Consider the following 24,214-nt stretch of genomic DNA (forward strand, 5'->3'; position numbering starts at 1 on the left):
TTCCTCCTCCTTAGAGATAGGATCTCACTATGTATGTAGCAAAGGCTAGCCTTGAACTCACATTCATCCTGCCCTAGCCTCTCAAGTGCTGAGATTATAGGGACATGGCTGATATTAACTTCTTGATCATTACTGGTCATCTAAATTATTTTTAGCAGTGCACATGCACTGTCCATGGTATAATTGGCATTGGGCTTCCATCAGATGAGTGAGAAAAACTGGGCACAGTCACCCAAGGTCTCAACTTCGTAGTTGAGGGCTGAGCTGGGGCCTCAACTTCGTGTTTATAGCAGTCATAGGCAGAGCAGGAACAGCAGCATTCACAGAACCTAGCCTGGGGGAGTTGAAATGAGTTGGGTGATACAATGTGTCCAGACACTTGGCTCCCAGTATACGTTGGCTGCACTAACCTCTAGCAATCCAGATGAGCTGCTTCTGACTTGAACAGAATGAGCGAAACCTCATAGAGAAAAATATGTCCATTTTATTTGAGCACAACACAGCACGAAGCTTGAGGGTATGAGGGTAAGAACACAGAGAGACAGAACAATGCACCTGACCTTCAGGGGAATGGAAGGAGCCAGAGGAGACCTGGCCGACATGGAAATAGTCCCCGAATCCTTAGTTAGGGATATGTGAGGTGTGTGGCTGGGAGAGAAGGCTCACAGTCCATAGTCTCAGCTTTCTCGTTCCACCATGGAGAATGGGGGCACTGCTGTTAGGCGGAGGCAGGGAGAGCTTTGAAGTGGCCTGGGTCTCAGTGCAGTGGGAAGCTAATCCTGGAGGGGAGGACTAGAGCTGTGAGTGCTCCCAGGCCCCTGAAGCAGGCTGGCATTCATGCGGATAGGCAGGTACTATGATAACGGGTTCAATCTGGCCATGAGGCCAGAGAGGCCGGAGTGAGTATGCAGAGCAGGGAGTCTGAGTTAGACTCCATATGGCTTTGCTTGAAGAAAGTGGCACAGCCTGGCCAGCCCATAAAGCTTTTCACAACAAACAATACGGACCCAGATGAGCACTATCTATGGACACTGCACAGAGCCACTGCACATAGGATGTGGGGAAGGGAATGGGCAGGTCTGGAGACCTGGAGGCTGGGATGCTGGAGGCAGACCACACATCCTGCTTGTGGCCTCAGAGAACGTCCAGGATTGGAGCTCCTCTGGACTTCCTGCGAGTGTCTGCCCAGGCAGCAACACCCCTACTGCCTCAGACCAGCCGCTTCGGCTATCCCTGCTTTGCTGCTCCCTTTCCTCAGAGCAGACGCCAGCTTAGAGAGGCAGAGAAGAGCTAGACGTGTCTCCTGAAAAGGGAAGCACTCTGAGTGACTGCAGGGCTTTCAGCTCCTCTCTTAACCCCAGGAGTGGGTCTTCCCTTCTAGAAGTCACATCCTCTACTCCCCAGCTTGGCCCCCTAGCCTCAGAACTTACCTGAAAAACCACACGGGCTCCTGGGATCACATTATGAGACACACCCCAGTCTGCCCAGCCCGGCAGTGGGTGCTGCCACCTGCTTTCACTGGTACCATGACCTCTGACTTGAAGTTCCTGGAAAGGAGACAGAGTAGAGTCCTTGAACTATTTGAGGCAAGAAGGAAAACATGTTCTTCACACACGTGGCATCTGCCTAACCATCCCTTTCTAAAGTTCTGATAGCAGAGACCCTTCTGCGAAAACCTCCAGGGCTCCCTTCCTCCTTCCTGCCCCAAACTGGGAAGCCTTGGTAACTTGGAGAATTGAACACTAGTACAGTACTTCTTTTTTACACATTTGCCTTTTGCTTTTTTTTCTTTTTTTCAGGACTTAGGACTGAAGGTCTCATGCATGTGAGGCAAGTACTCTACTATTGGCTGAAGCCCAGCCTGCCTCTCCGCTTGACCTCTACCATACCTCGGTGAGGCATTTTACAGATGAGCAGACTTCAAGCCAGAGGGGAGAGATGGCTGGCAGTGGTTTCTCTGGCTGGTAGCAGAAGTCTCCCTTGCCTGGGCCCAGAGTTCCTTCCACCCTGTAGCTACCTAACAGTGGGCCTGGCCATTGCAGTCATATCCTTCAGCAAGTCATTCCAGTCCCTTCTGAAACAGATGAGCAGGGTGAGGCTGACTGCCTGAGACTACGTACTGTTTTTTGTTGGCTTTTCTGAAGAGGGTAGGCTCAGAGCAATAGGAAGACTTTCCCTTGTTCCCTATATTTAGACAGCTGGAGCAGCAGCCGCAGGGCCCCGTGGCTAGGGGACCCTGTTGCATGGGCACTAGGCTACTGCTGATGCGCAGAGAACCGTTGACCAGGCAGTTGAGTGAGCGGCCACCAGGAGCTGAAGGCCGAGAGCTATGCGAGCAGGGAAGTCGGGTCAGTGCAGGAAGGGGTGTGCTTGGGTCCAGGATGGGAGCCTCTGTGATGGAGCTGTCATGGGAGCCTGGTCTGGAGACTTCGGGAGCAGGGGACACAGGTGGCCTGTTCTCCACTTCTTGGCGGACACTGGGGCTGTGCAGGTTCATGTGTAGTTTCCTCATGTGGTGCACCACGGCGGCCGCATTGAAGGCTTGCTAAGGAGGCAGAGAGTGTCTGGCTGTGCTCTTGCCCGAAGCTGCTGGGTTCCTGCTTTCTTCTCCCTGGGGCCTCTGGAAACCAACCCTCCCACTTCCTAATTCACAGAGAACACGGGGTACTGCTGTTGCCTGGGAGAGGGATGCCCTAGGAACCCCATCCACCAGCCCCAGACAGTCTAACCTCCCAGGGCCCAGGACAGAATGCTCAGCCTCTGAGCACAGCTCACCCTCCACTTGCTCTTGGCAAAGTTCTTCTGAATCTGGAGGCTGACAGATGGGTAGATGTCCCGGTGCAGGGCTGTGTTCCCGTCAATCCTAGCATGTGGGAGGGGACTTGGTTACCAGGTGGCCCTGGTGCTCAGAGGTTGGACAGGGCTCTGTGCATGCAGGACCATGTTAAGTTGATAGGATATATCCCAGGAGAGGGTGACTCCAGAAGGAAAGGACTTCTATAACTTCCTGAGCAGGTCATAGGGGTCATAGGGGCGTATGCTTTAGCAAAATCAAAACCTTTTAGAACAGGGTTGACAAACTGTGGCTTTGGGGATCAATCTACCCATCACCTGCTTTTTGGAAGCAATGGTTCACTGGGTGAAGCTATGAGCACTGACAGGCACTTTCCATGGTTCTTTATGTGTTCCTCAGCGGTGATGAGGAGATGCCCTTGATGGCAAAGTTCAACTGTTCATCCATTGTTCTTTTACAGAACGTGTATAAACCCTGGCGTCCATCCTAGGGCACTATGGCTCTGATCCCCCTGGCCCTTATCCTTGATCAGATGCAAGTCCATGTGGAGATGTCCTCCACAAGACCACCTTACGCAGGCTGCCCCTTCCTCCTCTCTTCCTCTTATTTTACCTGTCTCTAAGTGTTCCTCAGATACACGACACGTGCACAGTATTGGCACAGCCACCAGGGACCTGAATAAGTGAGAGGTGGTGCCCTGGTTTCCAAGAGCCTCTACTCTAGCTGTGTGGTGTTTTAGGCAATTGGCTAGAAAAATTCATGGCAAGCTGCTGTAATTAAAAGGAGAAATGGAAGGTCTGTGTGGACTAAGAAGTCAGGGCTGAATTCAGGGCAGGGATCTGGGCATGGAAGTCAAGAGGAAGGATATTTTCTGTGGTGACCAAAGGTGTGACAAAAGAGGGAGGCAGGAGGAGAATCCCAGCTCTTGAGCCTGTCTGAATCAGAGATGGTTGGTTAGAACCGTGGGCACTGGAGGAAAAAAAGGCTGGATCAGATCAGGGAAAGCCTGGAGAGGTGAGGATTCTGTGCTTGCTCTGGGAGGAGGTGGGAACAACTCTAAGTTCCTGAGCAGGGGAGAGGGAGTAGTATGAAAAGACTGTGCCTCAAGAGTCTATCATCTTGTAAAGTCACATGATGTGTGTGTGTGTGTGTGTGTGTGTGTTTTGTGTGTGTGTGTGTGTGTGTGTTTACAACACATCACCATCTTTAGAACTAGGGACAGACTTAAGTCTCTTGGAGGCTAGGCATACTCTGAACTTCAGCAACTTGCCACTCAGGACAGGCAGCCTCTTTAGTAACTATTCGGGGATCTGACATTCAACCTGAAGATGGAACCCCTGGCCTTTGCTTCTGGAAGTGGTTAGAGCATGTAGCTGGCCCATGCAGGCCACACTGGGTATATGCTGGCCATCTGGGACTGTTTGATGAGCACTGGCTTTGATGTCTCAGGGCAACTGGCCCCAGGGGGTCCTGGGAGTTAGCTTGGCTTTGGGAACCAGAAAGGAGAACACAGAGCCCACACCGTTTCTTACTTACCAAGGGTGTCTGAGGGCTTTCTCGCAGGTGTATCGTTCATTTGGGTCCTTCTCAAGCAGATGGCAAATAAAGTCCTTGGCTAAGGGGAAAATCAGAGACTCAGCTAAGGATGGGATTTCATGACTGAAAGAAATTCACTTCCGGGCTGGTGGGAGGCGGCGAATGAATCTTTAGCTAATCTTCTAAAGAGACAGTTTTAAGAGCCTTTAAAAAAAATAAAAAACCCAAACTACCTAACGACCCACCGTAAGCCACCAAGAAGAGAGCTTTAGGCAGCCTCACTCACACGTACAGAGGAGCCTTGCCAGTCACGTCACAGCAGTGTGCCGTCACACCAGTGTGCCTGCACGTGTGTGCATGCATCTGCTGGTAAACACATGGGCCAACATGTGAGCATTGGCTTCTTCCAGCTCTGACCACCACTTACCAGGCTCTACAAGCAGACATGGCTCATTTTTTTTTTCACATACAGCATGTGTGCTGCCTTCTCTCTCCAACAGTATATATGCTCCCTTCTCACAATATGCATGCTGCTGCCTTCTCTCACACAGCGTGCATGCCACCTTCTCCTACATCAGGAACAGTTCCTAACCTGAGGTTGCACCCCTGCCTGTAACCCTCCTCTTTGGGGTCCTATCTTCAAATACTTCACCTGGCCTTTGAACCAGGGAAAGACTTCTCTACTCTCCCTGTCCGCTTCTGCTATGAGCCCCAGGGACTGTCCTCTCCGTTAAGGTGTTTTCTCTTGTGGCCTCCGCTTTGTCCTTCATGCTCACCTGACTCAGAAATGTCATCCCAGAATGGAGACTCAAACTCGTAGTAACCCTCTTTGATCTTCTCAAAAAGCTTTGATTCTGTTTCTTCATAGAAAGGGGGATACCCACACAGCCTGCAGGAAGACAGGGAAGAGGTAGTCCTCCCTGAACCAACCACTCTATCTAGCCTCCCACTGCACAATCTACAGTCAGCAAAGGTCTCAGACCAGCAGTGTCACTATGAGGTAGTCCCGCCTGTTCCCATGGAGAGCCCATGTGGAGCTGAGGCCTGGAGAGAGCTTTCTGAAAGGGCTCTTTGCAGGATATCTGCCCACTGGGCCCTCACTTCCTCTGGCTCTGGGTCTTCTCTACAAAGGATCCTTGTGAAGGATGAGGAACATCACAAGGGATTAAGCTGTTTTGGTCTACTCTTTGAGACAGGGTTTCATGTCGCCCAAGTTAACTTCAAACTTGCCGTGTAGCTAAAGACGGCCTTGAACTTCTGCTCCTCCCTCTGCCTCTCATGTACATATTGTGCTACCATGCCCAGGTTGTTTTTTCAAGAAAGATGTTTTATTTGTATTTATTTGTTTATACATTTGTCTGTGTGTTGCATATGTGCAGGTATGTACAGAGGTCAGAAGAGGGCATCGGATCCCCCTGGAGCTGGAGTTACAGGCCTGATGTGGGTCTTCTGGAAGAGCAGCAAGTGCTCTTAATTGCTGAGTTATTTCTCTAGCCCTCTTCCTACCACTTAATTGTATATTGTACTAGGATTGAACTCAGGGTTTCATGCATGCGAGGCAGGCATGATGCCAACTGAGCTACATCCCCCGGCCCTAGCCTAGGAGATGACTCAGATAGACGTTATTCGAGTAAACAAGTTAGAGAATAATTTAACAGAATCCACAGAGGCAAGTGTTATTTCCCTGAGAACAAAGCTGGCTGCTATGGGGGTGGGGAGAGCATGTTGTGGGAGAACCCATGCGAAGGCTAGGAAATGTACACCCGAGCATGTGTGGAGAAGAGAAAATGCCAGGAGAACCTCTAGTTTACAATGTTGCCTTCAGATGGTGTCACTGCTGTGTCGGGGGAGCTGGGGTACCTCAGCCTACATGGGTTCTAGGCCTTGATCTCTCGTTTCCTTAATGGTTCTACAGGGTGGTTGGACTCATATTTGTACAGAGGATGGGAATGCAGTCCCCAGGAAGAGGGTAGTCCAGGGACCTGAAGAATGAGTGCAGGCTGGGTTCTGTCCATGGCTTGGTGGAGCTTAGTGAAGTTATAAACATAAGCCCTTCCCTTCTTCTCTCCTTCTCCCTCTCCCCTTCTCTCTTTCCTTCTCTCTCTTCCTGTCTCTGTTTCTTTGTCTCTGTCTCTCTCTGTCTCTCTGTCTCTGTCTCTCTGTCTCTCTCTGTCTCTCTGTCTCTTTGTCTCTGTCTCTCTGTCTCTCTGTCTCTCTCTGTCTCTTTGTCTCTGTCTCTCTCTGTCTCTCTGTCTCTTTGTCTCTGTCTCTCTTTGTCTCTCTCTGTCTCTCTCTCCCCTTCTCTCTTTCCTTCTCTCTTCCTGTTTCTTTGTCTCTGTCTCTCTCTGTCTCTCTGTCTCTCTCTGTCTTTCTCTGTCTCTCTCTCTCTCTCTGTGGTTGTGTGTGTGTGTGTGTGCGTGTGTTCACACATGCATACACAGATGCCTAGGAGGAGAAGAGGTGAGCAGACCCTGTGATCTCAGGGAGTGTGGACTGACACAAGCTTTACTCACAGTATGTATGTGATGACACCAATGGACCAGCAGTCCACAGCCTTACTGTAGGGCTTCTGGGCCAGCACTTCTGGAGCTGTAGGAAATCAATCGTAGGTTCAGGGCTAGGGACAAGAGAGGAGGCCCGAGAGAGGAGTAGAGAATAGGGAAGGGATGTAGGGGATAGAGGGATGGGGTAGGGAATATCCATGAGACTGAAAACTCCCCAAAGGTGGGGACCGTATCTCCCCAGACAGACTAACTCTTCCTGAGAGAAGAGACCTGCTCCTCCATCGATCTGGGAGTTCCCATAAGCTGTTTCTGACTCCTGCATTAGCTCAGAGGTCTCCAGCTTTGTTGCTCTCATCAGACCACTCTCAGTTTCTAGAAAGAACAGTTTCTTTCTAGAAGTCTGGGCCTTGCCTCCCACTTTCCTGAGCCCAGCAGGTGATGGCTAGATAAATACTCTCTTTCCCTTCCTCCTCTTGGGTCCCAGGACAGCTAACACCAAGTGCCTTGTCAGGTATTTCCCTTTTCAGGAGTCCTGGCAGCTGAGTGGGAACAATACCCAGCTTCCACCACTTCCATGTGCTTCCTGGCGTTACAGGAGAGGCCCATACCCTTGGGGCAAAACTCATCATCCTGTAGATCCAAACTCCTAGCAGTTAGGGGTTCTAGTGTAGGCGAGTGCCCCAACCTCAGCTCTCTGCCAACTCACGGTTGTTGTGATGGTGGAAGTGTGCCTAGAATCTATTGGAAGGGTTCAGGGCAACCTCTGTAAAGAAAGTCAGATGGACGAACATGTCTATACACAGTCACCTTTCTCTGTGAGTCATATCACTGCTGTGCTGGTCAACTTGTCCCAGGCTAGAGTTACTAGGGAAAGGGGACTTCACTTCAGGAGCTGTCTCTATCAGATTGGTCCATGTGGGCAGGTTTGTGGGGCATTTTTTTTTTACTTAGGATTGATGTGCGATGAGATACCCAGCCTATTATGTGTGGTTCCATCCCTTGGCAATGGGTGGCATAAGAAATCAGGTTGAACAAGCCATGGGTTGTAACCCAGTAGCAGCATCGCTCCACAGCCTCTTGCTTCAGTTCCTATGTTTAGTTTCCTTCTTGAGATCCTGCCCTGACTTCCCTTCATGATGCCCTGTCCTTGTTTGGTCAAGGTGTTTCGCAGCAACAGAGAGCTAACTGCAACACTAGTGGTTAGACAGACAAATGGCTCCCCTCTTCTGCCCCTGGACTCACCCACATAGCCTGGGGTCCCACAAGCTGTGGACATGACTCCATTCTGCTCCATCTTGGATAGGCCAAAATCAGTGATCATTATCTTGGAGTTCTCCTCAGGGGTGAGGTACAGCAGGTTTTCAGGCTGCCGAAGGAGAAGACACACAGCATAGACACAGCGTACTGTCCTTGATAAGAAGTCCTGGGTTCCCAACTCAGAGGCCACAGCCCCTCTGCCTATTTTTCCTCCCTCCCTCCCTTCTGTGCCCTTGCTTCTGCACTCTACAACTCTTCATCTTGCTTATGGTCTTGTCTTTGCTCCTCCCTACTCCCAACTACTCTAGACTGCATTTTGAGGGACCCAACCTTTAGTTAATGGTCTCTTATGCCCCAAGCCTACTGCAGTACCTCCTGTGGTTTAGACCCTTAGTATCTGTTATACTTGAATTTGACTGTGGCTGCAGGTCACTTTGACATTGCAATGAGGGAACATTTAAAAGGTCCCTGAAAAGGTCAAGGTGCAGTTGAACAATGGTCATCTATGCTCAGCATAAGGAATCTTAGGGTAGATGAAGCCTGTGAGTCCAATCAGGCTAACACTCTCATGTGACATGTATTTCCCACCCAGCACCTCTGCCCCATCACCTTTAGATCTCTGTGAACGATGCCATTCTCATGAAGGTATTTCACGGCAGACAAGACCTGCTGGATGACCAGACTGGCATCCTTTTCTGTGTAGACACCACGCTCTAGGATTCGGTCAAAAAGCTCACCTCCAGAAACACTGTGGGCACAAGAATCTGATTCCATAGCAGGCCAAAGGCCAGGCACTTCTCTGTAGCCATGGGCTTTAAGTACATGCAGGCACCCTGAAGTGGGCTGTGAGTGTTCACTGCTGGCTCAGAACATTGGGTATCTGAGATATCACTAGGAGTCATTTGGTTCAAGTGTTGGCTGATTTCTTTCTGGAAGCTTCTATTATAATTCAAATAGCCTTGGTTAGAGTACCTGGAAAAGCTAGGAATTCCTTCCTGTGGGTATCTTCATTGCTTACCTGAGCAAAGGATTGGAAATTGGACAAAGTGTGAAAATGAGATTAATTGCACATATTTACAATGGGACTTCTTTCTTCATTAGGGAAAACTGAGCAACTGTTGCTGAAATTTCAGATGGGGATATAAATATATTTTAAATTTTGAATGGTTTGGGGGAAGAAGACTTTAGAGCTTAAAGATAAAGTCTGACTTTCCATTCTCTTTGAAGTCATTTATATTACATTTCTAGGAGTTTCTAGTCACTTTTAGAAGACTGGAGTGCTAGAGAACTTACCATCTCTGATGAAAGATTTTATTCTCCTTTACTATATTCTTAATACCTCTAGATATTATGTTAGGCCTGACACCTTGCAATTCCAGCATCTCCACACCTGGTGCCACACAAAGCAGGTACAACTCTTACTTGGTTGTGACAATGACAGACAGAGATCACTCTACTGAAGAACCATTTCTGTCTTATAGAAGGACATACCACATAGCTTGCATTTAACTTAAGCAGAACTCTCTTGAGAGATTTGTTCTTTATGCTGCATTGAAATAATCTACCTAAGATTTCTACTCTTACAGTTTATCCTATGTTAGTATGTTAGTTATCCTATGTTAGTATGTTACAGTTTTCCTATGTTAGTCTGTTAGTTATCCTATGTTAGTATGTTACAGTTATCCTATGTTAGTATGTTAGTATGTCACAGTTATCCTATGTTAGTATGTTACATTTATCCTATGTTAGTATGTTACAGTTATCCTATGTTAGTATGTTTACCATCAAGTCCATAGAAATAGATACATTATAGTGGTGCCAAAGAAGGGCTCTGGGGTTTACATTATGCCTGACATTTTCCTCTTCAGTGGCTGAGTGCTTGGGAGGTGCCAGAAGACCTTATGAGCAGCAAAGAGTGTGAACACCTACTGTCTGCTGGTAGGAAACACCCAACAACTGCAAGCCTGTGCTGGCAGAACCAACTCAACAGCCAGCCCAGTGTGACCCCTCAGCCCAGCACTGGAGGCACAGTGATCCAGAAGGACAGCATCTCAAAGCCTCTGAGTCTAGTTCTTGACTTTATCTGGCAGCTATTCTCCCCTTCTCCTCCTCTGCTAGGCCTCTGTGTGTGTTGGGGGGGGAGCGGGGGGAGGGTCATCTTCACTTACAGCTGCATGACCAGGTAGTAGTGGGTGGTGCTCTCATAGATATCCTCCAGGGTCACAATGTTTTCATGCTTGATCCTGCAAAAGGTAAGAATCTTGGGATGGGTACAGGATTCAGGTGATCCGAACAAAATGTGCAGACTCAGACTCAAAGTTTGTATCGATTATTGGATGGCAACGTGTAAGAGGACCGTGTCTCAGAGAAGCCTTGCTGCTGAGGCAAAGTAGCTGAGGATGAAAGAGATCCCCTGTATGTGGGCAGCACCATCCCCTGGGCTGAGTAAAGAATAAAGAAGAGAGTGAGTTGAGCACCTCATTCATCTCTTGGCTTCCTGACTTGGATACAGTGTGACTAGATAGCTCATGCCCCTACCAGTTCTTTCCCTTGATGGACTAGATCCTTCAAGCTGTGAGTCAAAACAAGCCCCTCCTTTTAAAGTGTTTTCCTCCGGTGTTAAGATTGTCACAGAAACAAGAAATGTAATTAATAAGTAACCACAAAAAGATTGTCACAGTAACAAGAAAAGTAATAAGTAACCACAAAAAGTGTGTTGAGATAGGAAAAAAGGCAGATTCTGATATTCTATGGAATGTCTTAGATCAGTGCTATTACCTCTTAAAGGACATGTGTGCATCCATGTATTATTTATCTATATATTAATCAGTCAATCAATCAATCAATCAACACGTCAATCAATGTATCTATCTTTCTTATGTATCCCTCCTCTATTTTTATATTATATCTATCTTCCAAGCATTTACTTATCTTTCTAATTATTCTTTGCATTGTGGATTTTGGTCCTTCTCCTCCCTCTCCTCTCTCCTGCCCATTCTCTCCCTTCCTTTCTTTCAGCAGAGTGTTTCTATGTAGCTTAGACCCAGGCTAGTCTAGAATCATCACGTATACTAGGCTGGTCTCAAACTTGTGCAGATCCTCCTCCCTCTGTCTTCCAAGTGCTAAGCTCATTAATCACCATAGCCAGCAACATATAAATAACCTTTCAAAAATAACTTTCCTTTTTAAAAAAGTATTTATTTGTGTGTGCATACACACACACACACACACGTGTGCGCATGCACATACACATGACATGCATAAGTGTCTGTGTGAATTTATCTTCACCATATACATACAGATAGCTACAGAGGCCAGAGGGTGTTAGATACCCTAAAGCTGTAGTTATAGGTGCTTGTGAGTCACCTGATATAGGGGCTTTGAACTAAACCTGAGTCCCTTTTAACAGCACTATGTACCCTTGACTGATGAGCCATTATTCCACCCCTCCGGAAATGTAATTTTGATTGTTATTGGTGGGGGCTGTGGCTATTACCCTTACCTAAAAGGTAGAGGTAGAAAGACTGCTAAATAGCCCACAATGCACATACCCCACATAAAATGGTCTGCTCTATGGGTTGTCGTGATGTCCTGCCCTAGAGTTAAGCAGAATCATGACAGGCAAGAGGATTGGCTTCCCTAGCAGCTGTTCTGTGGATGCCTGGGGAGGAAGACTGCCTCTGGGAAGCTGTGATTGAATTAGATGGGCCTAGGACTTTACCTGACTCTGGCATATCCTAGCTTCATCTGACTTTCTCAGATCCTCACTTTTATGGTTTGGTTGGTTGGTTTTGGTTTGAAAAGTGCATCTTTCTCATATGGTTGCGTGGGGATTAAAAGAGAAAAGCACAGATGGCTCAGTGATTAAGGCACTTGACTTGATTTCAATCCCTGAAACCTGAAAGGGCCTCAGATCTCCACATGTCCACCATGACACCAGTGCCCGCTCATCTCACACACACACACACACACACACACACACACACACACACACACACACAATAATAATAATAATAATGATGATGATGATAAATACATTGCAAAAATTTTTAAATCTTAAAAAAAAGAAAATACATAGTATAGTGTGCTTGGGGAAAGGTGTAGCCATTGGTAGCTATGTTATTTAAGGTATTTTTAAGCCCTGGAGCTGATACTGTGGTTCCTAAGGACTCCACTGCCTTCACATGCCAGCAATGCCCGTATTAACTTCTGCAAAGAACTGATGTGTGCTGGGTGTCTAGGCTGTTGATACAGTGCAGTGAGAAAGATCACCACAGTGTGTCCACCAAGCTCTTCCATGTAGAGATAATCTACATAGAGACATCTATGTTCCGTATGTTGCGTATATTCCCACCAGTTTCTTCCTGTTTCCTTGACGTCTAGGCCTTTTGTTCCTTACTCTGATCAACAGCATCTCTTCCTGCTTACTGGGGACTTGGCTTAGTCTCAGGATCATTTTAAAAGCTCCTCTCTTCTGCACTCCTGTTGGCTAACCCCAAACTGGATCATTTCTTTCCTTGAGGTGGCTCTGTGTCCGGTCTTCCTGTCTTCACAAAATCCTGCCACTCAGGCTTTTAACCCAGTGTAAGTTGCTGTGAGGGTTTTATAATGGGTCTCCCATCCTCTAGGCTGGTTTCCTAACCCACTTTCCTCTACATCCAAGGAGGGGGTGGTTGTTATTCCAATTCTGTTCCCTTATTCTAAGCCCTCAGTCAGTTCTTTGTTCATAAAATAAAGCCAGCATCCTTGATCCTAGGACCCTCTGCCAACCTTGTTCTGCTCGACATTCTATTCTCACTGCCTGTCCTTGATGCTACCCACTCAAAGCTGTGGTGATTCTAGGACAGACTCTCTCCGTGCACTTCCATGACTCTGCACAAAAGTTTGCAAAGACTCTTGAATTTCCTTTCTGCCTCCTTGTTCACGATATTCTACTCATTCATCAAAGTCTTTCTTCTTTGAAAACATATCTAATAATTCACATTCATCAAGCACCTGGGACAGCCAAAAACGAACCTGCCTTTTCCACACACTACTTTCTGCTGGATTGCAGAAGACACCAATCATAGGAAAGGAAGTAGTTATTGGTGCTTCTCTTCAGCTGGGCAATGTCTGCCTCATCAAATGGTTCTGATCACGGGTCACCTGTCACACTTTGAATAGGTCACAGACATTCCATAGGCTCACAGTAAGAGTCTTGCTGTGAACACTGTTGATACATCAGTGTAGCCTTGGGCAGGTTTCCCTGTGGGTTTTCTCTGGATCCAACCAAGGCTAATTCTGGGGCATGATGGATGGATGAATGGATGGATGGATGGATGGATGGATGGATGGATGGATGGATGGATGGGTGGATGGATGGATGGATGCCAGAAGGATTCCTGCTACCTCCTCAGCTATTGATTCTTCCTGCTGTTGGCCATCAGCTGGCTTTTGACTCTCTGAGCTAATCACTCTCTGGCCTACATGTATGAACCAATGAGTTCCTTTGGTGAGGAAACAATTCATCTGGCACAGCTGCCCGGGCTTAGCAGCTGATGAACCTGACACAGTTTGAAACGCATGGTACCCACAAGCTGTGGAAATACAGCTCATTTGCCATAAACGTAATTTGGGAAGGGCAGGTGGGAATCTCACAGCTGCACCTGCCCCAATCCCGCCCCGTTTCAGCCATGGTGCCCACTCACCTTTTCAACACAGCAATCTCATTCTCTAGGCTACTGTCCCGGAAGGCTGGTGACTTCTTGATGCACTTCAGAGCAAAGAGTTTCCCAGTCACTCTTTGCTTCACCAGGAACACCTCTGAGAACGCTCCTCTGTAGGGAAGAGGCCAAGACAGAAAATGTAGCTCTGGCTTGGAAGAGAGCCAGAAACCAAGGGAAAGTGTACAAGAGGAATGTGTGGCTGACAAGTTTCCATTGTCACTGTGAACTCGGGAGTGGGGTGCCCATTGCCTATCTGACACACCAGTGTGCTCTCTCTCCCTTGCAGATCACATGGGAAAGACATGGGGACCAGGTGACCCCACAGACTCTGCATTAACTGTGGACATTTCTCCATGTGGCAAACCCCATCAAGGCTCACCAGAGCCTATGCACTTCCCATCACTGTGGTGCCGTGTGGCTGGCAGGAGAGAACGAACTCACATACAGTGAAAAGAGACCTGCTCCAGGGATGAAGGGCCCTGTACATCAGCCATCAGAAGGTCAGGTGAGCTAGGGGTGGAAGCTGGAACTTGAAGGTTTGTGATAGGTAGACTCTTAGCTTTTGAGGTGAATGGTATGCTGTGTCGCTAGAGAACGAGGGCAGGAGAAAACATGTACATGTCCAGAACAGACACATTTTTCTCCTGCTACGTTTGACTCTCTGATGGCTGAATCTGCAGATGTGGATCTAAAGGATACAGACATGACTGAGCAGTGAAATGTTAACCATTGGATTTAAGATCAGGGATTTTATTTGAGTTCGCCCCGCCTTTTCCTAAACTACTTTAAAAGGTAAAGCCACTGCTTGCTCTCAGATAGCTCCTGAGTTTTTCTAAGGTTTGCTTGTTTCCCAGAGCACCAAGAGAGAAGGCATGTCTGCCTCTGGGCTGTTTTCTAGCAGACAGCGCAGTATCAGCTCTTGTCAGCCTGGGCTTCCTGCTCCACCTCTCTCTAGTTTAGGGCTGCTTAGCAAATAATTTCTGATTCACTTGTGCGCCCTGTTTCTTTCCTACCAGCTGCCACTTTCTAGCCACCCCCAGGTTGGCAAGGCCCTTGAAGGAAGGCGAGGGCTCTGACAACCAGCATGGACACTGTGTCTTCCTGTGCATGCAGAGCCAGACATCTCCCTGTGTGGAGACAGGCTGAGTCTCCTCTCAGCGGTGCCTGGTGCCCATCTGTCTGCAGAAAGTGTTGGCACTTCTGCCACCGTCTAAGGTCATGGCCTCCTGGCCAGGGCAGGATCAAGTGACATTTTGACTGCACTGGCTAGAAAGCTTGCTCCAGGGAGTAGCCTGTGGACTCCTCGCTTGCCTAGGTCCAATTATCCCTGGCTCATTAACTGACCAGCTGGTGCTCCAAAGAGGCGAAGACTGGTGGCTGAAGCTGCTGGCTGGCCTACGTCAGAGCTTGTGACCTCCTGGGGACAGGAGGGACTGAATGTCGAGTCTGCCCCAGACATGCAGCCTCACATGGAGTCAGTCAGCCATGTGATTGCTGTCAAGGGGAGGCCCAGACACCATGGGCTCCAGCATTTGTAAAGCACTGGAATAAGGAAAAGAGGAGGGGTGAAGGGAAGCTATTGGGGGTGAGGAACCCACCCACTTTCTGGGCCACAGAAACCCCTTCTCTTCTGTTGGAAGTGGACATTGAGGCTGACTTGATCACATGGCAGAGAAAATGAGGAAGCCAAAAGGGAGGCTCAGGAAAAATGTTCTAAAGACATGGGCTTTGGGGAAGTGCTCTTCAATCCCTTCCTTCTGTGATTAGGTCAGGGATCCTCAAGTTGCTACAGATCTAGGAGTATGATCGGGGTCATCTAGAGTTATGGAGTAGTGTCTCCTGCAGGCTCCAGAGCACTAAATTAACAGGTACCTTGTATGCCCCTCGAATTCCAGGGCCATGAAATTCTGCCCACGTCTTTTAATGCAACCAAGAGAGTTCCAGGGGCTGACCCCCAACAGCAGGCAGCCCAGCCCTGTGAGGCCCAGCCCCAGGACTTACGATCCGAGCACTTCCATGAAGATGAAGGTTTTCCTGATGTTGGTGGTCTGTTTCTTCCAGGAGCTACAGTCCTCCTCCTCCTTTCGCCCCATGTCCTCCAGAGTTGAAGCTGCCTGGGAAGCTTCGTGGGAGGGAGGGAGGGAAAGAAGACAAGGCCCTATCAGTGTGTTTCTCATATAAGACAGAACAGGTTGTGAAAGAATCTGAAGCACCCAAATCGTGATGTAACGGCCAGAAGGAAAGACTGGGAGCAGAACCTGGAAAGTGGCAAAAATAAGAACATTCTCCCACTTACATTCTAAAATTGCTAGAGCAAATCCACTGAATGACTGCTCTGTATCTGTTTGCTAGATGCAACAGGAGTATAGACTGAAGGTGGACACCCAAGAGAAACCATGGCATTTGGTAATCTGAGCATTAGTGGCGGTACACAACATACAGATTTACATGCTACATCTAGCTCTTGGGCGTCCCAGCTGAGCCCAGGAACTCCGTGTGTTTATTCAGCCTGGCCCCTTCTTATCATCACAGCTCTGTCTCCTGTTCTTACTCCTACCTGCCACAGCTTCTGCAAAGGAGCAGTGTGTTTCCCCTGCCACCCCCACAGCATACACAGGGAGCTGGGTAGATTTTTGTTAGCATCTGAATTGAAGCAAGTCCTCCTTTGCATCGGATCTCTGGGGCTGCATGAAGCACCTGTAATGTTCCAGGGGATGGATGCGTGATAATAGACAGGTTGAACACACGGCCCTCCTTCCTGAGGTAGCCAGGCAAAGAAAGCAGGCAATGAGCTGACCCACAAACTCCCTCGTGAATGGCTAAGTGGCCAGAGACTTGGTGCATAATGGGGACAAACAAGGCTGCCTTCAGATAAGGCATTGTAAGCAGGGTGGATTTCAGCTGAGACTTGAAGCTGGCAAAGGTGTCAAACAAGTGAGAACTGCACAGAGCTGCTTCCCCAGAGAAAAATAAAGCAGGAGGACCCCAAGGTGGGGAAGCCAGGACAGCAGGGTGCATGGCTGCTGAGTGTCTGAGAGTGACAGGAAAGACCAGTTCTCTTTGAACCAGACAGAGGGGTGGGAGAATGTGCCTAGTGGTTATTACTTTTAGACAGTGGCTCTGATCCTGCCTTAAATAAAAAAAAAAAACAAATGCCCATAAAATCCTTGAGGCTTTTGAGAAGGCGATGGAGATAAAGCAGACTGCAAAGTGCTTATGGAAGCATGAGGACCTGTGCTTGGTCTCTAGGAGAAGCTGAAGAGAGCAGCGCATGCTTGTAACCCCAGCCCTGGGGAGGTGGAGATAGGTGAATTGGTTGGGTTCACTGCTGGGCCAGCCTGTTCCACTCAGGGAGTTCTAGGTGTCGATAAACAAAACTAAACAAAGCAACAACAAACCAAACAACCCCATCCCCACCCCCGAGGAATGACAGCTGAGGCTGTTCTCTGGCCTTTCACACATGTCCACTCACTGCACTCACACATGCCTACACACGTGTGCACAAAACCCTGTGCTTCTGCAGCTCTGTGTCAGATGAAGAGCACAGGTTTGGAACCTGGGTTCAAATCCTCTCTCTGCTCCATATTGACCTCTTGGACTGTGTGGGGGCAGGTGCTCTGATGATGGACAGGGTGTCAGGCCCTTTGCGGATTCTGAATTCCAAATCTCTCAGGGTCCCTGGTGTGGGGGATGCCTGGACCCCACCTATCGGGCAGCCAGAAAAAGAAAAGGAAGGGGAAGTTTTGTACTTGAGCTTTTTCCAGGAGAGCGTGTCACTCTTGTGAGCTTCCAGGGACAATCTCCTATTGGGGAATATCCTATGAGTGGGCAGTCTTGAAGAAGGCAGGGCCCAGGGTAAAAGGTATGCATGTCTAAAGGTGCACGAAAGGCAGTTGGTTTGCTTCTCCTTTGGTTTCCCCCTGTACAGAACGACAGCGCTGGAGCTTGTTCCAAGTGAGGGGCTAATTAATGAAGGTGCCTGGGCTTGGAGACCTCAGCTGTGAGCATCACTCCCCCTGCAGGAGCTGTGGAGAATGACTGCCCACTCTGTAGGAGGCTCCCAGGTCTCATTAGCTGATCTGTGCTCAATGTTCCTTCCTTCCCATCGCTCCTAAATAGCTTTAAAAACATAGTATTCTTAGCTGAGGCGAAGCCATAGAAAACATCTTTCCCGCCCACCGCTCCTCCCATACACAGAGTCCTAACAACTCAGCTTCATTATCTGTGTGGAATGCTCAGCGGCCCAGATCTGGACCCACACCTTCAGGGACTCCCACAATCCATGGAGTCACAGAGACCTCCTGGGAAGGGGGCCCAGGCTCAGGTGGAGTGGTCACAGGATGGTAGGGAAGGAGCTGCTTACACCCCCAGCTGGGACATGCTGCTTCCTGTTCCAGCCTCACCGGCCTCTTCTCCCGTGACTTCAGCAATCCAGATCTTTCGGTGGAAGACAAAAATTCAGAGAGACCCTGAGCACTAATATTATTTGGTTTGCTTCCAAGGCCCTCTGCCTCATACTATTTTCCATAACAACTGCCATTGGGTTTTAGAGGAGCAATTCCCACATAGTCCTCTGAGACTTAGGACACATTTCACCTCCATGGAGGCCTTCAAGAGGCACCCTCCATGTTGGCCTGTGTACTCAGCTCATGCCCCTCACTCCTCAACAAAGTGAGATCACTGTGAGGATTCTATACCAGAGACTCTTGGCAAGGAAAATGACTGTGTTCACATATGATCATCTCTGAATCATAGAGGTGACACTCTCTCATTTGGTGAGCATTTATCGAATGAATGCCTCCTGTCTACCCAGAACTGAATACAGATCTTTCTGTGACACAACCCTGGCCCTCAAATTCTTGCAGTCTAGTAGGTCTGCATTTATGGAGCTGGACAGGTAAACAGATAAAGTGCTAGGGAATGAGCCTAAAGGTGAAGCATCCTCAATATGCAGGGCTCATCACTGAGCCTGGTGCACACAGGAGGAGGTATAGCTAGCCTTGGTCCCTGGCGATTGATCAGGGTGGCCTCAGATAGGAACTGGGCTTCAAGGTGGGTATGAAGCATGCATGGGTACACTCTTTGCACTGTTCTGAGCCTGCGTAGAGGGTGGCGCCCCAACTGAAACCCTCAATACAAAGTTCCCGAAGCTCAGTGGGAAGGAGGCAGAATGGCAGCAGAGAGCCAGATCACCTTGCTTCTTGTCACTGTCCTGGTATCAGTAGGCTAATGGGATCTGAGTCCATTACTTGGCCAGCAGAACCTCTCTGGGACATTCTACCTAAGTCGGGCTGCCTTTTCTTCAGTTCCCCTCTCCTACAATGCATTTGGCACTCTGAAGCCCCTCTGTTTCCGGTAATCATCTTCTCTAGAAATAATCCCATAGCCAGTCTTGCTGTTGTAGCTTCAGGTTGGTCTTCCTAGCCTCCTGGGGTTTTTCTAAGCTCGTAGCAAGGGAAGAGACAAAGGGGACACTTCTTCCCAGAGGACACGCAGGACAACTACAGCCCTGGCATGTATGAGGCCTTTCTGTACTTCCTGGACAGGCGTTCTGGTTCGTGTTGGCAGTCAGCCTGGGTATTGATGAGAGGCTGCTGAGAGAGACTTGGACCATGAGCCCAGCAGCCAAAAGACCTCTTCCTGGTGACCCCTAGGGCTCACTATCCTGTCCTTTCTAGCTCCATCTGGTCTGGGTCCATACTATACCTAGACAGAACTCTTGGGGAGATGGGGCATGTCCTCCTCACTGCCATCATGTGCAGAGTACACATGACCCCACACTTCCTGGAGCTTCTCACTACTACTCCCTTGTTCCTCGTGGTCTCCTCTCAGCTATTTGAACTATTCAAAGAGTTGGTGGTGCCCTGCTAGAGTCCTGGAAGCCTTGTGCTGTAACCTGAAGGCATTCAATTCAGACCCCTTCCCTCCATCCCATGCACACAGTGCAGGGATGAGATGGTGTCCCTTGGCTGGCTTAGACATGCCCTAAGGGTGAGAATGGGGGACAGAGATTCTTTGAGTGTAATCACTGTGGTTCTAAATGTGCAGATAATGGCTCTCCTCAGTTCTACCCACGGGAGACACTGGTATACTTTCAGCACTCCTGCCTGAGGCTTCTTAGTAAGGATGTGCCTCACTGGGTCTCACTAACCCCAGTAGAGTCAGGTACCTCGAGGTTTGTTCTCCTTTTCTGGTGCTGAGGATTGAGTCCATCCAGAGCCTCCCATACTAATCAAGCGCTCTACCTCAGAACTCTACTCCCAGCCACCCTCAGGCTTCTTTGCTCTCCTCTCCTGGGATTGTTGAAAGCATGGCATTGAGGGCCTGGGGGTACTGGGAGGGAGGTTATCAGCTGTGTCATCTTTAATAAGAATATGCACCCTGCCTCCAAGCAGGAGCACACACATCCACAGAGCCACACATCATTAGACTATACTGGTCCAGAGGGTGAAAGACGGGAGGTTTTCCTGACCTATGCCACAAGTTCCTAAACTCTGGCCCCTACCAGATACTCTGTATCTGTATCTCTGGAATCCAGACTCTGGATTGAGGACCCACTAGATGCTCCCATCATGGTTTGGCTGCTGTGCAGCCCAGGACAGATCACTTTATATCTCTGAATTCTGACCTCTATCTTTAATGAAAGATGGACACTTAACTAGATGAGTCCTTGAAGTCTGTTTCATGGCTCTAAGTCCTGAGAGAAACTTCTTGTGATTAGGTAGCTTTACTGCACGGAGGTTGTGCCCAGAGTCTTGGTTCACATCAGCTCCAGAAAGGCTCTGAGTGCTATGACAGACATGTGCTTACTGCAACCTTCCCTGGCAGTACCCACAGTTCCTTGATGAAATAATTCCTTAATACCCAGCAGCAGCAGCAGCAGCAGCAGCAGCAGCAGCAGCAGCAGCAGCAGCAGCAGCAGGGACCTGGGTCTGCTCAGAGCATGCATTGGGTTCACGAAGGCAAGGCCTTCCCCAATACTGGTTTTTACTTTGTCTTTTTGAGGAATACACGAAATTCCCAGCAGTTCACTGTCATCCACCTCAGCCCTACCCTTCTTGTGGTGTCACAGGCCTGGGTGACATCTTCACAGCTGGCATAAACTGTGTCCAGCTCATGGGTTGCAAACCAGCGGCTCATCAGCCGTCAGGACCCCAGAGCCTCATGTTTGTGAGGAACACGTAGGTCTACTCCATTCATCCTTAGCCCTTGTTACCAGCTCTGCATGCAAATTTCTGTTCACAAAATAAGAGCCCATATTTCCACACGCAAGCTCAACCAAATCATCTTACAGCTTGACAAGTCAGCTTAAGGTTGAGCATGCATGTCTCAGGGCAGAAGCAAGAGCCCTCTCCATGGCTTGCTCTGGTGGCTGAGAGGTTGGGACACAGGTGACAGCCAGGAGAATAGGGTAGCTGCTTAGTCGTAACTACACTGGCCTCCTCAGTTTACATTGTCTGCAGAATGGGAATAGCTATCATCAATCATTACTCAGTACTCCCATGAGGTCAAATGCATCAAAGCACGTGCACAACTTCTCCAGCATCGCAGAGCATACCTACAGTATGATACACGAGCCAAACACCAGGCATGGGAGAAGGGCAGGGGCAGTAGGGGATGGTTTATCTACTGGTGGACATCCTTGTAGGGATGGGCATTGTGGGAGATGTGAAGCTGCTGTCCAGACGCCATCACAGCTCTCCTAGGGCCCTCATAATGTGAGCTACATCTCCCTGCAGTTCTGAAGGGCTAGGAGACAGACCACTTTGCTATAGCACAGCCCCAGGTGCAAACTCCATAATGCACATGGTCTTCAGCTGAGAAACTGAGAGGAAAACCAGCCTGAAATGTTTCTCCACATGCCACACATTGTCCTGAGGAGTTCATGACCATCACCTGTACGTCTCTGTGTGTGTCAAACATTGATGGCTATGGTACCTAATGCTCATGCGTGAGGTGACTCCTCTATGCAGGCCTGGGACTCATTCCTGTTAAATTTCATCATCAGGCACTTGGCTGGGGCTCTCAGAAGGGACCAACAAGGATCCATATTGGAGGAGTGCACAGGACAGACAGGCTGGACTCAGGATGCTGCATCAATAGCTTGGAGTTACAAACCTTCTGTCTGGGGACATAGCTCTGACATTCAGGGATAGGCTGTGCATGCAATCCTGCCCCCATTGCTACTTTCTGGCTGGCAGCTGCCTTGCCCCAGCCCCCTTGCTGCCGACCATGGCAGCGTGCCTGCAGTTTGTAGCAGCAGCCACAGCCTTCCCTCAGACTCCACTGCTCCTCCTCTCATTCATGCCACAGCTAGCTCATTCACTCCCTGGCGCTGGCAGGCTGCTGCGGCTGGGTGCCGTCACTCGCACGCACTCGTGTGGCAGTTTATTTCTGGCTGGGTGTGCGTGTGTATGGGGGAGAGGGAACAGACAAGAGCCCTCCTTTTAGAGAGGGAGGCTTTTTGCTTCCTTCTAGCCAGAATTGCTCCCATGTCTCAGGGGATAATCAGGGAAGGACTGAGCCCCTAGGCAGGGCAGTACTAGACATTTTGCAGGTATGATCCCTATTGTGGATTCCCTGCTACCTTACACCATTTTATAGCTGAGATACTGGTGGATAACAACGTTCAGGGGGAAATGCCCTAAATCAAACAGATAGCATGTGGCTGTAGTGGGCTTTAAGTCCAATTCTAAGGCTCCCAGTGTCCTTGTCAGTGTACCACAGGACCTGTTGCCTCTTTTCTGGAGGTGGCCGATGGGATACTGTTCCTTCCTCCTTATGACACTGCCATGCTGCATAGCACCTGACTTATTCCTGGGAGACACATGGCTTCAATGATCCCATAAAGACTGAGTCTCCTACAGTGTTCAAATTCTCACTGTTGAAGCTGGGGACCAGTGTCTCTTGCCTGCGCTGCTCCTGGATCCATCTTAAACCTTTGCTTCTTCAGCCCTCAGGCTTTTTCCAAAGTTCTTCTCATCTTTAAACAGTACTCTTTTTACACACACACACACACACACACACACACACACACACACACACACACACAGGAGCAACATGGAAAGGACTGGTGTTCAAGGCTGCCAGGACACAAGGGTTGCCAGCGGCAGCTGGCTTTATAGCAAGCAGGAAATCACCTTACTTCTCTATATACTAAGTGTGTTGGGGTCGGGGGAGACAACTAGTCCATCGCTGGATGAATTAAAGGCCCATTGCCAACTGCAAAGTGTGCCAGTATCAGCTATTACTAAGCACTTTATACTCTGGTCTGTTTCAGACATGGGTCTCATCTTTGGCCCCGGCTTAGCCCAGGTCCACAGGAATGATGATTCTATTCCAACTGTGCTCTGTGATCTGGCACAGATTCCTTACCTGAGACAGAACCTGCTTGACCCTCTTGACCCAACTCAGAGATTGTCCTCCCTATCGGTTTTCTGTTTCCAGAGCAGGAGGCTGGCCAGGCTCACACTGCAGCTGGCCCTGCAGCCACCTCCTCCAGTCTCAGGGTTAATGTTGTGCGTCAAACTTAACGTGGAGAGAAGAGGCTAGGGTGGGTGGCAAATCCAAACCTACTCTTGAGTACCCCACAGAGCCGTACTGGGGAAGTTTAGACTCCAGGGGCGGATGAGCCCCTGGGGAAGGTGAAGGGAGTTGCTTATGACTGACAGCTTCAGCTTCTGTCTGTGTCCTGCATCTTAATACAGCAGCAGGGGTGGGAAGGAGCCCTGCCATAGAGACCCTGCTTGCTGCAAGGCCTGAGGCCATCTCTTCCCCAGCTTGAAGAGCAGCCACAGGCTATTTACCATGGCTTTTGTACCCATAAGCTATCTATCCATCCCCACCAAGGATGCTACTGTGGGCTGGGTGAGCCTTCTCCTTTGATAGGTGAGTTAGGACCCAGAGGTAAAGGATGAAGGGTGATCTGGAAGAGGGATGCTTAGGGGCTATAGGTCCTGATACCCCCTCCCATTCTCAGCAACACCCAGGATCTATCTCACTGGCTACAATGCTCTTCTATTCCTGTCTATGCCATAAATGCAGAAGGTTCTCCTGGGCCAGCTCAGGAGGAATGATCAGCTATCTTCCCCAGGAAGCACCTATCAGGTCCTCATTCTTTTTCCGCTACAACTTACCCTTGAGACTAGAAGAGCCAGGAGAGACTGACAGGGGCTGAAAGGAGGTGAGTCTTCAATCCCTCTCCCTCTCCTCCGTGTCAACAAGATAACCTCCCCAGAGACCAGAGAAGAAACAGGCTGTCTTACCCAGGGGCTCACAAGAAAGGTGCTCCAGTCTGTGATCTTGGCCAGCGAGCCTGCTCCTACAGGTCTGTGAGGATTAGCTGCCCCAGTGCTTTAACAATAAACCCAATTAAAGGGGAGGAATACAGGGGTTTTCTTTCCCAGGACTGTAACCAG

General features: G+C 49.1%; 1 protein-coding gene across 3 annotated transcripts; it reads right to left on the bottom strand.

The window, feature by feature from the left end:
* Window positions 1–464: 464 nt before the first annotated feature.
* Camk1g (calcium/calmodulin-dependent protein kinase IG) lies at window positions 465–24,214 on the bottom strand. 3 transcript variants are annotated; one of them, NM_182842.1, is made up of 13 exons: window positions 24,062–24,112; window positions 15,798–15,918; window positions 13,779–13,907; window positions 10,260–10,334; window positions 8,701–8,839; window positions 8,077–8,200; window positions 6,844–6,919; window positions 5,107–5,219; window positions 4,331–4,409; window positions 2,776–2,863; window positions 2,121–2,545; window positions 1,431–1,547; window positions 474–1,303 (listed from the first exon to the last, which is right to left on the bottom strand). In NM_182842.1, the coding sequence occupies exons 2-12, from the start codon at window positions 15,887–15,889 to the stop codon at window positions 1,457–1,459; spliced, it is 1,431 nt and encodes a 476-aa protein (NP_878262.1). In that variant the 5' UTR covers window positions 15,890–15,918; window positions 24,062–24,112; the 3' UTR covers window positions 474–1,303; window positions 1,431–1,456. The 3 variants fall into 3 exon arrangements, with proteins under 3 accessions (XP_006250532.1, NP_878262.1, XP_063128062.1); XM_006250470.4 differs by lacking the exon at window positions 2,121–2,545 and having other exon boundaries at window positions 465–1,303; window positions 24,062–24,214; XM_063271992.1 differs by lacking the exon at window positions 474–1,303 and having other exon boundaries at window positions 1,429–1,547; window positions 24,062–24,214.

This window comes from Rattus norvegicus, chromosome 13 (genome assembly GCF_036323735.1).
Source record: "Rattus norvegicus strain BN/NHsdMcwi chromosome 13, GRCr8, whole genome shotgun sequence".
In the NCBI taxonomy this organism is placed as follows: domain Eukaryota; kingdom Metazoa; phylum Chordata; class Mammalia; order Rodentia; family Muridae; genus Rattus; species Rattus norvegicus.